General features: G+C 34.9%; 1 protein-coding gene across 4 annotated transcripts in view; it reads left to right on the top strand.

Annotated features, from left to right (window-relative positions):
* Positions 1-16,269, top strand: part of LOC106158683 (general transcription factor 3C polypeptide 1-like) — a 160,021-nt gene that overhangs the window by 130,552 nt on the left and 13,200 nt on the right. Inside the window, exon 38 of one of the 4 annotated variants that reach the window (XM_087016150.1) lies at positions 14,368-15,476. The exons of the other annotated variants lie outside the window; for them this stretch is intronic. Coding sequence (XP_086872276.1) covers positions 14,368-14,373 — 6 coding nt within the window. The 3' untranslated portion in view covers positions 14,374-15,476. Of the gene's footprint in view, positions 1-14,367; positions 15,477-16,269 lie in introns of those variants that run through there. 4 annotated transcript variants of the gene reach the window in all.

Raw genomic sequence — 16,269 nt, 5'->3', positions numbered from 1 at the left:
ACTTGTTGGTTAAAATAGTCTGGATTAGTTCCAGTAGGCCCTTATTGTTAGCCCAGGAAAAGGTCACTCGTTATCAATGGCCAATTTGAAAAACTGAAAAGTGGTGCATGATTTCTAATAATGCGCTGACCTGACACCTGTGAGACTACATCTGTCGCCCATTTCACACAAGAACTGTAGCCCGAAAATGGGTCTAAACTTTAAGACCGAAATTGTAGTCAACTTTGACCAAGGTAAATTCAGTAGTGTAGTCCAATTAAATAAAATATTGCACCTGTTTTATAACAAGGGAGAGACTGGTGATTTTTCAGGCCAATACGTACTTAAGTAGACTAATGTAGATTTATATTGAACTGAAGCTGACTAAATGTTTGGTTTAAAAGTTAAGACCACTTTTCCGGCTGAAGCTCGTACGTGAAATTGGCCCCTGGTTATTAATTATTCAGCAAGAAGACAAGGAGAATGAGAAGATTTTCAGATCAAACTCTCCAAGCTGAGAATTTTTGCACTGAATGACTTGGAAGGAAAAGGTGGGAAGAATTTGAAATTTTTTTTAAATTGTCATTTTATGCTGGTTGCCAATCATTGTATGACTGGAGATTTTAGATTATTTATATACAAGGAATATATATAATAGTACATGCACCATTAAGAAAATTAAGGATTAGAGTTTTGTGTCATTCTGCTGGTGGGAACAGATACATGTAGTGATGGGGCCCCACAGTGGCTGCATTGGAGAACTTGTGGTATCTTATGTTCAAAATTAATTTTTATGGGATAACACAAGTTTGGATTGCCATTTAAGGAAGGTGAGATGATGTACATATCTTGTAATGGCATGTAAAACTGATTTTATAATTATTTGTATTTACCCATCTTGCGAGAAAAAATAGTTCAATTTAACAATATGTTTGCATTACTAAAGACATTTTCATTGACAGGTTTGAAGGTGTACCAAGTAAAAGTGAAAAATGAGACCTGAGGAAAACAGCATTTGAGATTTTTTTTTTTTTTTTTTTTTTTTTTTTTTGTAACTTGAATTCTTTTGTGATTGCCTGATGATTCCCATATCTACTACAAAATGACAGTTCATCACTTACTATGTCAAAAAAATAATGATCCCAAACAGAAATAAGTGCAGCTCTATATAATAATTCATTACTGCTGTTTGTGTATTGCAGTGATTGAAAGAACCCGAACCCCAAACACTGTTCTATATGTAAATGACATGGATGCAAATGTAAGTAGCCTCCGGGTTCATTTGGTTCAGTATCTTGCAGCTCTGATTTTCAAGGCTTGTTATTGGTGTATAATAGAACAACATTATATCAGCGGTGCATTGATTTATTGGAATTATAGTCTTGCTGAAATGTCACCAAGTTTAGGGCGTGCTTGGTACAATAGAGGCGGCAGCACTGAAAACAATATAGACGGAGAGTAAGCAGACCAGAGTTACAGGCTGTGCTGCTAAAAATACCGCAAGTTAAATTCCTCCGTCTGGTCAGTTGGGGGGTATCACTGATAATAGGTTTGTGAAATCATCCCTTTTCACTTGGCCTCTACATGTAGGTAAGTTGTACCTTTAAAATTGGATTTTCCTAGATCAAGAAGGCAGCGTGTGGTACGTTCCTGGATTATTCAATCGACAGGAGCTGTTTGATTTCCCTCCTACTAGTTGAAATTTGTTTCAGTGAAAACAAAATTACACAGAGGTCGTATTAGCCATGTGAATCATCCTGTGAGGTAGAGTGAAAATTGTAAGTAAGATTTTGATGTTGTCTTTATATGTAAGAGATAATTAAAGCAAATAATGATGATATGATGGTGGTATTTTTTTTTTTTAGAGTCTTGTATCCAAATATGTTAATTAGTGTAAAATTTAGGTTAAAGAAAAAAGATAAAATAGTGATATATATATATATATATATATATATATATATATATATATATATATATATATATATATATATATATATATATATATATATATATATATATATACTTTCATAAGTAATAAAAGTCCACAGAAAATGTAAAGGAAAAAACAATTATCTCAGAATTCTCAGTCTTCTCATGTTATCAGGTATAGTCAGTTTACATGAAAAAAAAAATTGGTAGAAGTTGTTATCACTCAAGGGATATCCCTCACTCTTCATAATCATTTATTTCATGGTTAAAATTAGGGTCTGCTGGTACAAATTGTGACTCTATCAGTTTAGCTGGACACCAGTTGACATTCCAGAATACTATATACTAAGTTTTCAGTCTGTACCAAGATATGATAGAGAAACATTTATCTCGAAAATTCACATATTCTGAGACCAGATTTAGGATGTTTTTTTGTGACCGTGTCTTGCGGGAAAAAAAAATAAGATTCACTAGTAAAGAAAAAGTACTTCATTTAAAAATAATATAGATTTGAAATGAGCTAATTGAAATTATATATAATACGCATTTTACCAATTATGTAACCTTTATTACATGCAGCTGCCTAAAAACTTGGCATTATAAAATAAAAACAGATGTAAGATAAAAAGCTGTTTTTGCTGATGTCTAAATCATGCCAGTTGTCACGTAATCTTGTTTAGAAAACAAATTTGAGATGGAAGGATCAATGTTTATCCAATATAAGATGAAAATGTTGTTTTCTCTTGACAGCACACTTATTATTATTATTATTATTATTATTATTATTATTATTTGACTCAATCTCACCATCTCAGACTTAATCCTTGGATTCATCAAACACTTAAAAAGCACACATTTATGGTCAACTCAAAAACTGAAAGTTGCCAGGTGAATGGTACCATGGTCATTAAATCATTTTAAAAAGTGAGTTTAAAAGAATTTCTTTTAAAAAAAATATATGAAGCATTGTAGTGATTTATATAGACATATCATCAACTCAAATACAACATTTCCAAAAGTGTTTTTGCTTGTGTTGATATTGCATGATCAGACACAGGAATGCTCTCGATGTCTGAATACAGAAATGAATATCATGATGACACATAAAATGTTTTTGAAAACATGATATATATGTGTTGTCTGCCGATTGTTTTGAAAACAATGTGTCCGTCAGTGGTTGCTGTTGAAATGTGTCAGTATGTGGTTGCTTCTGATGATAATGTGTTTGTGTCTAATGTAGAAGACTAAACAAGGGAGTATGATCTATAAATTAAAGTGGCATTCTCAACCAAAGTTGATCTGTAGATCAAATATGGCTGACCCACGTAAATGCTTGTTGTGTAATCCCAGTGGAGAATAGTTTTAGTGTCTATTAGATCGCATTCACAACGAGTTGAGCCAGGCTTTACAAATCCTGGGGACTAAATATGGCGGTCGTACATGAAAGAAAAACCGCCTAATCTTTTAATAGTCTCTTCGCCTCTCACGTCGTCCCTGCGGGGGGACAGTCATTAAATCTCGGCTCCATTGGGACGACACATGGGGAGGTGTGTGAGAGGCGGAGAGACTATTAAAAGATTAGGCGTTTTTTCTTTCATGTACGTCTGCCATATTTAGTCCCCAGGATTTGTAAAGCCTGGCTCAACTCGTTGTGAATGCGATCAAAGTCGATCTGTAGATCAAATATGGCTGACCCACTTGAATGCTTGTTGTGTAATCCCGGTGGAGAATATTTTTAGTGTCTATTAGGGGATTGTGTAGCAAACTTTCAAGTTGGTTGGCCATATTTGATTTGGGGATGTGTTAGTCCAGGGATCAGCTTGTTCTGAATACGCTCTAAGTGTCACTTACACCCCATTTCCATAGATTAGATCGACCTACTTTAGATCGACCTAACTCCCTGGGGGTTCACGCTAAATAGCTGTCAGCCGGGTGGACACGAAAGTTAATTACCCCCTTACAGCTTGTAGTAGGCGGGACAGACATTTAAGTCGGATTATCTGAAAGTAATCTAGTGAGACTCCCCACGGGGATAGATCGATCTAAAATCTATGGGAATAGAGCCTTAGTTATCTAGTTAGTTAGTAGTAGTTGGTTGGTTAGATTAGTTGGTTAGTTATACTGAGTCTTTTCATCTCAGGAGGGACGATATTGTTGTCAAAGTGTTTGTTTTCTTGCAATTTCTGTAAAAGGATCTTATTGATTGGGTGAGGTTTTGGTCATACTTTAAGTCCCATTTTAAATGACCAAGGTTTTTCTCTTAGGCTGTATTCCCAGAGCTTTTAGATCGATCTATCCCCGCAGGGAGTCTCACTAGATTACTGTCAGATAATCCGGCTTAAATGTCCGTCCCGCCTACTACAAGCTGTAAGGGGGTAATTAACTTTCGTGCCCACTCGGCTGACAGCTATTTAGCGTGAACCCCCAGGGAGTTAGGTCGATCTAAAATAGATCGATCTAATCTCTGGAAATGGGGTCTTAGATAGTAAAGTTCTAGTGACATGGAGTTATAGTGTAGTTTGTTTCAGGGAGGTAAAGGTATTTGATATTCCTTGAATGTGCTGAAAATTGATATGTCATATTGTCACCATGGAAAAGAAAAAATTGATATGCGTATCTATAACAGTAGCTATGGACTGTAAATAAGCTAAGAACGAGGGGACAATTTTCACTTCCTTTCCAAAGACATTACTCGACTTGTTAATCATGGTTTGTGTGAATGTGAAATAGGATTTGAGTCCATAATTATGTGTCATTCATCGTTTGACAAACTAAGATGTATAGAGCTAATAAGATTAAGAAATCACTTACTCTTGGTAGAAGTATGGGTTACTTTCCTTATAATGAGGGCCTACACATATGCCAAAGGTGTCATTATAGTATTGTTATTGCGGCCTTTAGAGGTTCTTTTGAAATCCTACCTGGCCAGTCTGGGATAGGGGTGATGTGAGTTCAGTCACATGGCTGTCTTTTGAATTTTTGATCATTGTGATGGCCTTGCAATAATTTATATTGCAATTGTACAGTCATGGGTTTGGTCTTGTAACACTGAGAAAGTAAGGTAAGAAGCATTGTGCTAATAGTTTCTTCAGATAATGCTTCTGCTGCTGCTGCTTCTTCTTCTTCATGGTCTTCTTCTTTTTATGTACAGACACAGATGTGTCTGTACATATAGCCATCATCTGCGTCTGTCGTCGCCGTCGCTGTCGTCGCCGTCGTCGCCGTGCACTTTTACCGATAACACGATAAGTGGAAAACCATTTTACCTTTTGACTTGAAACTTGCAGAACTGATGACTATTCATAATACGCAGGTCAAGTTCGAAAATCAGCATGATCGGGTCACGTTTAGGGAATTTATGCTGTTTTTTCACTTTTTTCAGCATATATGCAGCACCGATAACACGATAAGTGGAAAACCATTTTACTTTTTGACTTGAAACTTACAGAACTGATGAATATTCATAATACGAAGGTCAAGTTCGAAAATCAGCATGATCGGGTCACTTTTAGGGAATTTATGCTGTTTTTTCACTTTTTTCAGCATGTATGCAGCACCGATAACACGATAAGTGGAAAACCATTTTACCTTTTGACTTGAAACTTGCAGAACTGATGAATATTCATAATACGCAGGTCAAGTTCGAAAATCAGCATGATCGGGTCACGTTTAGGGAATTTATGCTGTTTTTTCACTTTTTTCAGCATATATGCAGCACCGATAACACGATAAGTGGAAAACCATTTTACTTTTTGACTTGAAACTTACAGAACTGATGAATATTCATAATACACAGGTCAAGTTCGAAAATCAGCATGATCGGGTCACTTTTAGGTAATTTATGCTGTTTTTCACTATTTTCAATATAAATGCAACACTGATAACACAATATAAGAAAAACGGATTGGCCAATTGTAATTATACTCACAGGAGTGGTCAATCTTACTAAAACGCAGGTTGAGTTCGAAAATAAGCATAATCGGGCCATTACTTAAGAAGTTATACTGTTTTTTCACATTTCCTCAGATTCAATTATTAGGCATGTTAACAGTCTCATTATTTAACTAATAAGATGCCTAAAAGTGTTTGTTTGATATTTCCTGCATCTTTACAACATTGTTAGTTGATTATGTAAAAAACATGGTAAACTTGTTATCATGTATTGTGTAATAAAGTGTCAAAAATGGAAATAAACTCATATCATTGCAGTTTGTCAGATTCAATCATCCACTATGTTCAGAATCTCAGAATGGAGGAAATTGGACATTTAACACTGTTCTATTGATACTTTTCCCATCTCATCAATTTTCTTAGTTGGACATATAAAAATGGCAGTAAAATGTTTATTTTGTTTTATGTTAAAAAAGTGTTAAAAATGGAAATAAACCCATTTCAGAACAGTGCTGTCTTGTTTACATTTTGGCATTATCAAGGCGTGACTTTGAAGTTCCATGGGCCTGAAGACCTTTGCTAGTCACATTTTCTGAATATCTGTGATACAAATATTTTATAATTAAAAATTGATGGTCATTAAGCTGTTAAACATTATGTAATATTGCATCAAAATTTGAAGAAACCCCCATTTTGGGCACTGCTTCCATGATGACCATTTAAGGAAAATCATGTCACTTACTGTTTTCAAACTTACAGGAAAGAAACATGGGACTAAAATACAGCTTCAGTAGGCAATGCAGTCTGTTTGGTTTTTTTTTTTTTTTTTTTTTTTTTTTTTTTTTTTTTTGGCAGTTAAACAGTTTTTTGTGAAAATTTAATTTTTTACATATTGGCATTTTCAAGGTGTGACTTTAAAGTTCCATGATCTTGAAGACTTTTGCTTGTCACATTTTCTGAATGTCCATGTTACTAATATTTTATTAATAACATTTGATTGTCATTATGCTGTTAAACATTATGTAATGTTGCATCAAAATTTGAAGAAACCCCTATTTTGGGCACTGCTCCTATGATGACCATTTAAGGGAAATCATGTCACTTACTGTTCTCAAACTTACAGGAAAGAAACATGGGTCTAACATACAGCTTCAATAGGCAACGCAGTCTGTTTGGTAAATTTTTCTAGCAATTTAACAGTTTTTTGTGAAAATTTAATTTTTCACTTATTTGCATCTTTATTTTCTGTTCTTTGTCTGTACATTTGACAGCTTTGCTGCCTTGTTTCTTCTTATTTTCAGTATTATTTTTATTTTTATCAGTCCATGATGTCAGCTACTTACTTGCAGCAATTGACTGATAGACTTGGTATTGGATTAGGTAAAGGAAAATAAGATTTTTATGTACAGACACAGATGTGTCTGTACATATAGCCATCATCTGCGTCTGTCGTCGCCGTCATCGCCGTCGCCGTGCACTTTTACCGATAACACGATAAGTGGAAAACCATTTTGCCTTTTGATTTGAAACTTGCAGAACTGATGAATATTCATAATACGCAGGTCAAGTTCGAAAATCAGCATGATCGGGTCACTCTTAGGGAATTTATGCTGTTTTTTCACTTTTTTCAACATATATGCAGCACCGATAACACGATAGGTGGAAAACCATTGTACCTTTTGGCTTGAAACTTACAGTACTGATGAATATTCATAATACGCAGGTCGAGTTCGAAAATCAGCATGATCGGGTCACTTATAGGGAATTTATGCTGTTTTTTCACTTTTTTCAGCATATATGCAGCACCGATAACACGATAAGTGGAAAACCATTTTACCTTTTGGCTTGAAACTTACAGAACTGATGAATATACATAATACGCAGGTCAAGTTCGAAAATCAGCATGATTGGGTCATTTTTAGTGAATTTAGGCTATTTTTTCACTTTTTTTCAGCATTTTTGCAACACTGATAACACAATAAATGAAGAGCTGTTTTACCCTTTGGCTTGAAACTTACAGAACTGATAAATATTCATAATACGCAGGTCAAGTTCGAAAATCAGCACGATCGGGTCACTTATAGGGAATTTATGCTGTTTTTTTTTTCACTTTTTTCAGTATATATGCAACACTGATAACACAATATAAGAAAAACAGATTGGCCAATTGTCATTATACTCACAGGAGGGGCCAATCTTACTAAAACGCAGGTTGAGTTTGAAAATCAGCATAATCAGTTTATTATTTTAAAAGGTAATGCTGTTTTTTCACATTTCCTCACATTCAATTCTTAGGCATGTTAACAGTCTCATTATTGAACTAATAAGATACGTGTTTGTTTGGCATTTCCTGCATCTTTACAACATTGTTAGTTGATTTTGTAAAAATGATGGTAAACTTGTTATCATGTATTGTGTAATAAAGTGTCAAAAATGGAAATAAACTCATATCATTGCAGTTTGTCAGATGCATTCATCCACTATGTTCAGAATCTCAGAATGGAGGAAGTTGGGCATTTAAAACTGTTCTATTGATACTTTTCCCATCTCATCAATTTTCTTCATTGGTCATATAAAAATGGCAGTAAACTGTTTATTTTGTTTTATGTTTAAAAAGTGTTAAAAATGGAAATAAACCCATTTCAGAACAGTGCTGTATTGTTTACATTTTGGCATTTTCAATATGTGACTTTGAAGTTCCATGGGCCTGAAGGCTTTTGCTAGTCACATTTTCTGAATAACCATGATACTAATATTTTATAATTAAAAATTGATGGTCATTATGCTGTAAAACATTATGTAATATTGCATGAAAATTTGAAGAAACCCCTATTTTGGGCACTGCTCCCATGATGACCATTTAAGGAAAATCATGTCACTTACTGTTCTCAAACTTACAGGAAAGAAACATGGGACTAAAATACAGCTCCAGTAGGCAATGCAGTCTGTTTGGTAAATTTTTCTGGCAATTAAACAGTTTTTTGTGAAAATTTAATTTTTCACTTATTGGCATTTCCAAGGTGCGACTTTGAAGTTCCATGATCCTGAAGACCTTCGCTAATATTTTATAATTAAAAATTGATGGTCATTATGCTGTTAAACATTATGTAATGTTGCATCAAAATTTGAAGAAACCCCTATTTTGGGCACTGCTCCCATGATGACCATTTAACAAAAATCATGTCAATTACTGTTCTCAAACTTACAGGAAAGAAACATGGGTCTAAAATACAGCTTCAGTTGGCAATGCAGTCTGTTTGGTAAATTTTTCTGGCAATTAAACAGTTTTTTGTGAAAATTTAATTTTTCACATATTGGCATTTCCAAGGTGCGACTTAGAACCTCCATGGGCTTGAAGACCTGTGCTAGTCACATTTTGTGAAAATCCATGACACTTATATTTTATTATTAAAAATCGATGGTCATTATGCTGTTAAGCATTATGTAATGTTGCATCAAAATAGAAGAAAACACAATTTTTGGTGCTGCTGCCTTGATGACCATTATGGAAAAACCGTGTTACTTATGACTGTCAAACTTTCAAAAAAGAAACACAGGACTAAAATGCAGCCTGAGTTAGAAAAGCAGTCTAATTGGCTTCTTTTTCTGGAAGTAATACATTTTAGTGTTATATTCATTATCTTTTTTGGCATATTCATTGTGGGACTCGGAGCTCCCATGGACATGAAGCCAAATGGTAATCATATTTTCTACATGTCCATCCTATTTATAGTCAATAAACAAAAATTGGTGATAATTATTCTCTAATTTATTATGTAATGTTACATCAAAATTGACAATCTTTTTGCACTGCTACTGCAAACATTATGAAAAGAAAACTGTGCTACTTATTATAATTTTAAACTTACAAGTACGATTTTTAGGATTGGCCTTCAGCTCATGAGAAAACCAGCTCTATTGGATTATCATGTTTATTGTATTTATGCATTTTTTGTGAAATTTTCATTTTTCTCATTCTGGCACTTTCTAAGTATAAACTTGAACTCTGATGGGCCTGAAGCCTTATGCTTTTACTTTCGTCTGTGTTACCTGTTGTGCATAAGTTGATGTTGACTATGCAGTTAAACATAATGTATTATTGCATCAGGATTGGTAGTCTCCTATTTTGGGCATTATGGTTTTGTGCTTTTCTTAAGGTGTGACTTATGGGCCTGAAGACCTTTGAGTGGGTCAGTCTGTAAATTACCCTTGGGTATCACTAGATTAATTTCAGAGTTATAAAGTCATTTGCTTTAATAGGCCATTAAATGAGATTACGTAAAGCACACTTGTTGATATTTCCCTGTAAACTCCCAAAGGTAAAGCTCTTTGCTAGATTAATAATAAGGAAGCAGTGATAATTATGCAGGTAAATTTTGTTTAATATTGCAAATAAGTTTTATATATATATATATATATATATATATATATATATATATATATATATATATATATATATATATATCAAACTGGAAGATTAAGGCTTCGTTCACATGCAATGTCTATTTTCTATTTTCTATTTTCTATTTTCGGTATGTCTTATGATCACGCTCTGTGCCCTGAATATCCCGCGGCGTAATAACTGGCTTCTTATAAGTAACTGGCTCGCGCTGCCAGTAATTACGCCGCGGGATGTTCAGGGCACAGAGCGTGATCATAAGACATACCGAAAATAGAAAATAGAAAATAGAAAATAGACATTGCATGTGAACGAAGCCTAAAACTTTGAATAACAGCTTCATTGGAATTATATTTACCTCAAGCTCTGCCAAGGAGGTTATATTTTCACCCCTGTTTGTCTGTCATCCACATAACACAAAAAGTTATGGACTGATTTTGCAGAAATTTTCAGGAACTGTTGGAAGTGGGCCAAAGAGGACAATGATTCATTTTTGGTGGTGGTCCGGATCAATAATCAATCAATTATCAATAATAATCAACAATTGCTGCCTTGGCAGAGGTCTGCACTCTCAAAGTGCTTTTCTAGTTTTGTTGTTTTTCTTTATAATTTTTTCTCAAACACTTGCATTTGTGACTTTTAGCCCCAGGCAGGCTCTCATCTGCCTGGGGCTCTGCACGTTTTCTGTATTTCTACATAAGCAGTTGTATTGTTTTTTATGTCTTTAAACATTATGTAATATTATTTTATGCACTGTCATCATTTTTCAAATATTGAGACTTTCATAATGTGAATTTGAACTCTCATGGTCCTGAAACTGTAATCTTATTGAAGGGGTGGATTGAGACCATCTTCTGGGTCTTCCGGAAGACAGTCAGGTTATTAAGTTTATATTGACTGGTATCTATTTTTTTCTGTTGGAAGACCATCAAAATGGAGGATGGATCAACATAGATACTTTGTAATACTGTCAGAAAATATCTCTGGGTCCACTCCTGTTATTGACCATGTTACCTGTTGTGCAAGATTAAAATTCAGTGTTGACTGACAGTGCTATTATAAGCATTATTTATTATTGCATCAAAATTGACAGAATGACCTTTTTTGCATCTTTATTTTCTGTTTTTTGTCTGTACATTTGACAGCTTTGCTGCCTTGTTAAAAGTTTGACTCCAATCAGATTTTGGAAGATTTAATGGCGTAGACAGGGAAGTAACATGAACATGGCTATATCTTCTTAATCAACCAAGGTATACCATTATTTCAACATCAATTCATTTCATATCATTATTTAATTATGTAATGGTTATGAAAGGATTATGTAATGCTGAAAAGGTTTTCTTAGTCTTATCTTTATACCCTTAACATGTAGCAAAAGTACACTACACTATGCATGTTAGATAGCTTATTAGTTTGTTAGCCCGCATTTGGCATTAACAGAAATGTCTTTAAAATTCTTGATGTGTTAAATTACATGTGTTAAATTAAGCTCTTGATATGTGTTAATGATATCCCAATATACTAACATTAATTACATCCTCAACCATACCCCCTACCATGACTGAACCACTCTTAGTTAAAAAACAGCTGGTATTAAAGAAATCCAAGGTACATTCTATATGACAAAGCTTAGATCTAATGAATAAGTGCAAGCTTTCATGGGTTGGAGGTTCTAATTAGTTTTGACACTGGTCTTAATATTTTTCTGAGAAAACATATGAAGCTTTATATCTCATGTAACTATGACGCATTAAAATAATGATATGAATGAATAGCTATTGATATAATCTTTTTATTGATAGCAACATGTGTGACATATCTTGCTCAGTTAAGAAGATAGCTATGTTCCTGACCCCCCCCCCCCCCCCCCCCCGCTACACCTTTTAGTGGTCTTTTAAAATCATTCTCCAATATCTGTAGTGAACTAGTTAATTTTGATTTGAACTAGCAGTTGTCTGAAGCTTTTTGGTGGGAATGACCAGTGGTCAGAGGGGGAAGGGGGCAGTGACCAGAGGTGGAAGTGACCAGTGGTCAGATGTAGGAGGGACCAGTGGTCACAGGTGGGAGTAGCCAGTGGTCAGAGAGAGAGAGGGAACAGTGATCAGATGGAAGAGGGACCAGTGGTCAGAGGGACCAATGTTCAGTGGTGGGAATGACCTATGGTCAGAGGTTGTAGTGACCAATGGTCATAGGTGGGAAGAATCAGTGGTCAGTGAGAGTGACCAGTTGACTTGTGAAAAAGAACTTTTGGTCTAAAATTAATTCATGAAAAGGGCAAAGGATTTCATATGGTGGGGGGAGCAAGGCTGTTTGATGGGTATAACTATTAGTAACTGCATGTTAAATACAGACACAACATGGGAGAAGTTATAAGAAGACAGTGTGCATGGGGCTATAAATCTCACACTGGTCTTAATTTGTCAAGGGAGACCTAAAGAAAATATGTGTAGTCTTGTACATGCCAAAATGATGGGTGATTACTTGTCTGTTTGGTAAATTGGATTTGTGAAATTCTCTTGAAAGGACTTGGCTTATGCCAAGGAAATGCCAAATTGAAGTGACAAGATTATTATTTAAGGTCTGACGACAGTGTAGAAAGGAATAAGCTGGTACACACAGTATATCTGTACTGTTCTGTCATAAGTAGCTTATACAAATTACTGTTACAGAAACGGACATGTTTTACATGGCATATCTGACAGGTAATTTAGGGTCTTCAGACAGAAAGAAAATGTGTAAGTGATTGAAAATAAAGTTTTGCCACAATGATGTTCTCACTTGATGGAAAAAATCTCCTCCTGGGCGTCTAATGTTATGGAAACAAAAGTGAACAGATCTTCAAACTTATTAGTTGATCTGAGGAAATGAATTTGGTTAATGGCTTCAGAAAATCACAAAAGCCGAATTCGCCTTCTTTTTGCCTTCAAATAGACCTATTACTTGTATGTGTGTTCCTTCAGTTAAAGGAATGAAGGCTGCATTCAGCTCCGTTTTATCAAAAGCCATCTCTACACTGACTTCAAGAAGTAAACCATTTGTTTGGAATTTTAATCATGCATTTATTAATGTTGAAATGCATATAAACATTGAGACATGAAACTTTGCTATCCCTTAGATAACTTATCTTCTCATCCATTAATTGTGCTAACTAGGGATTATAAATACTAACTCATGATGACTTAGTCTGAATATGTTATGGAAAACAGTGATGGACTTGGTCTTAATAGCTCATGGAGTGAAACATTGATTTTTTATATATGTTCGAAGACTGCTTGCCCTTTTGGTTGGTTTTACCAGATCCATGTCAAAAACATCTGAAGTAATGAGTTTGTCAGTGCTAATGCCAATAAGTTATTTCTGTCATTATGTGTCACTTTACATCAACGCTCTAATATCGGCTGTATAGAAATGCCGAACTTGTGAAATGACAGAAAAATCTTAATTTTGCACTGTAGATCAAAGTGTACAAAGGTTATAACCCAATTGTGTTCATGATTTTGCCTGGTACAAAATGAGTGCAGATACATTTATAAAGTTTTCAATGCTGGTTACAGAAGTGCTTGATTGGCGGTGTTTGACAGGTACATTTACGTTACTCATGCACTTGACCAATTAGATTTTGAATCATGTTGTTTAGGAAAAAAAAAAACTTTGTCAGTATTATTATACACATGTCCAACATCCATCTGTTATTTTGGAAACCAGAAGTGATTCACATTCTCATATTAAAATGTGATAGCTTGAGCAAATGGTGAAACGGGTCTAATTTGTAGATTGGTCGTGCAACTTTATATCACAAATAAATATAATGGGTTTTATTTTTCAAGTCTCTTTGTTTTTTATAATGAATTATGGTGTACATTTCATTCACTTTTTATTCCACATAGATTTCAAGGTCACAGATTTCATCCTGAAGAAATATTTAACTCAGATAACTATAGACAGGGTTGTGTAGACATACAAGTACAGATGTGTCAGATCTTTTGTATTTTATCAAGGTGTTAATTCCCTTGACAACTATCATGTCCCTGCTTTCCCATTTACCTTAGTTAATTGGGGAGAGACACATGATGAAGTTCAATAATAATGCTGATTTAGAATGTGCTTCGTTTATTCAGATATTTTACCATATTATTTCTATTAATCATTTTCTTTTTTTAATTTTTTAGGAATGATAACTAGGAGGTCGCACTGACCCAAACAGCCAGGAAAACAGATTGAAAACAATTTCAGCAGAAAGTGTCGATTGGAAGTGGGTTTTCATGAAGTGAAGACAAATTGAGTGTCTGATGATTAATTTCATCCTCTGGACACCAGTGATATTGAAAAGGTTGACAACAGATGAACAGTTCAGTACATTGAACAGAAACATATTCCACAAGACTGAGAAAAATTTAATTGTAAAGTACATCTTCATTCATTGAGACCAATCTGTCATTTCTGTCTTCAACATTTAAAAGAAGTTGGTAGGACAAAGACCATAAAGATTAATATTCACAACTTTTTTGGCAACTTCAGCAACCAAAATGATCAAGAGAGATCTTTACTGAGAAAACATTGCTGAAGCTGGTTATCTTTTTTTCTTCTGGAACGATTGACCTCATCAAGATTGACCGCAAAAGGACACTTTGATAAGAGAACTATCGATCTCTGACCATCCATCTTGCCTGTTGAAGATTCTGCACAGGAAGAAACGTACATTGAAAACAGTTGGCTCAGTTTATGTTAACTGATCAAAGGTGTTGACATTGCCATTGATTTCATGTATCATTTTGTGGGCTATTTTCCAAGAGATCGCCCAGCGTTATTATGTAAGTTTTAAGCTGACAACACTGACTGCATGCAGGTAAATTGCAAGAAAAACAAACTGTCCATTCCTAGTGTAGTAGACTACGTCAGAAGGATGGTTCTTATACATTCGAATTCAAAGCTGATCAACTTCCCAATTTCTACTAATAAGTACAGTTTATATACACACTGATAGGGCTTTTGGGTAATCAGAATCTGAAGATGCTTCCACCAATTGATCAGCTGTGTTTTCATTTGAGGATTCAGTGAGGTTGTGGATTCCATTTAGTTTGCCATACTCCCTTTAACTTGCTGGAACTAGTACACCTGATGACACAGTCAAAGAAGACTTGACCTAGAGGGCATTTTAGGAAAGAAATCAGCAGTACATTTTGCTCATTTAAAATCCTTTATAAAAGGGAAAAAATCATCAACAGGAACAGTGTTTTAAATTCTCTTTTATTTGGAAGATTTTCTTCATCAACAGAATGGGAACAACAGCAGATGATTTTATTTTGCGCATTTTTGAACAGAAGTATGGGCTAACTAGCACACAAATCCCAGATGACAATACCGACTACATGACACTTTTAGAAGAAAAAAACATGACCTTTGGCCTGATTGATAACAATTATTGGAAGAACTGGTCGGTACCTCCATACGCGGAAGACAGTGAAATACAATTCACACATGCTCTTGTGACATTCTACTTATTAGGCGTCTGCGGGATGATTGTTTGTGTCCTCGGGATCATTGCAAACATAATGTCTGCCATTGTGCTAACCCGAAAAAGCATGAAATCATCAACATATACGTACTTGGCTGCTTTGTCGGCCTGTGACGCCTTGGTGTTACTTATGACCATGATCTTGTTCTCAAAGGATACAAAAATCCCAGAAAGGGAGCGAGAATTTTATGGGCCAAGTTATAGTGTATACTATGCGTACCTGTTCCCTTATGTGCACCCACTTGCTATTATGTTTCAAGTGACTTCGGTATGGCTGACATTAGCTTTTACTGTAGATCGGTACATAATGATTTGCCATCCATTTAAAGCTGAGAAATATTGCTCAAAATCAAGAGCAAGGAAGGTTGTGTGTGGAATTTCTGTGCTAGGAGTACTTTTCAATCTGGTGAGATTCTTCGAATATGAGACAAATGAAATTGAGTTTTTGGGAACAAAAACTGTGTACCAGTTAACTAAACTGGGAAATGATTACGTTTTCCGAGAGATTGTCCACTCATGGCTTTACCTTGTGTTTGTCTGCGGAGTTCCATTCTTG

This window comes from Lingula anatina, chromosome 6 (assembly GCF_051362555.1).
Source record: "Lingula anatina isolate TDL-2025a chromosome 6, LinAna3.0, whole genome shotgun sequence".
Taxonomy (NCBI): domain Eukaryota; kingdom Metazoa; phylum Brachiopoda; class Lingulata; order Lingulida; family Lingulidae; genus Lingula; species Lingula anatina.
Note: the sequence above shows the minus strand (reverse complement) of the source record. Positions and strands in the feature narration are given on the sequence as shown.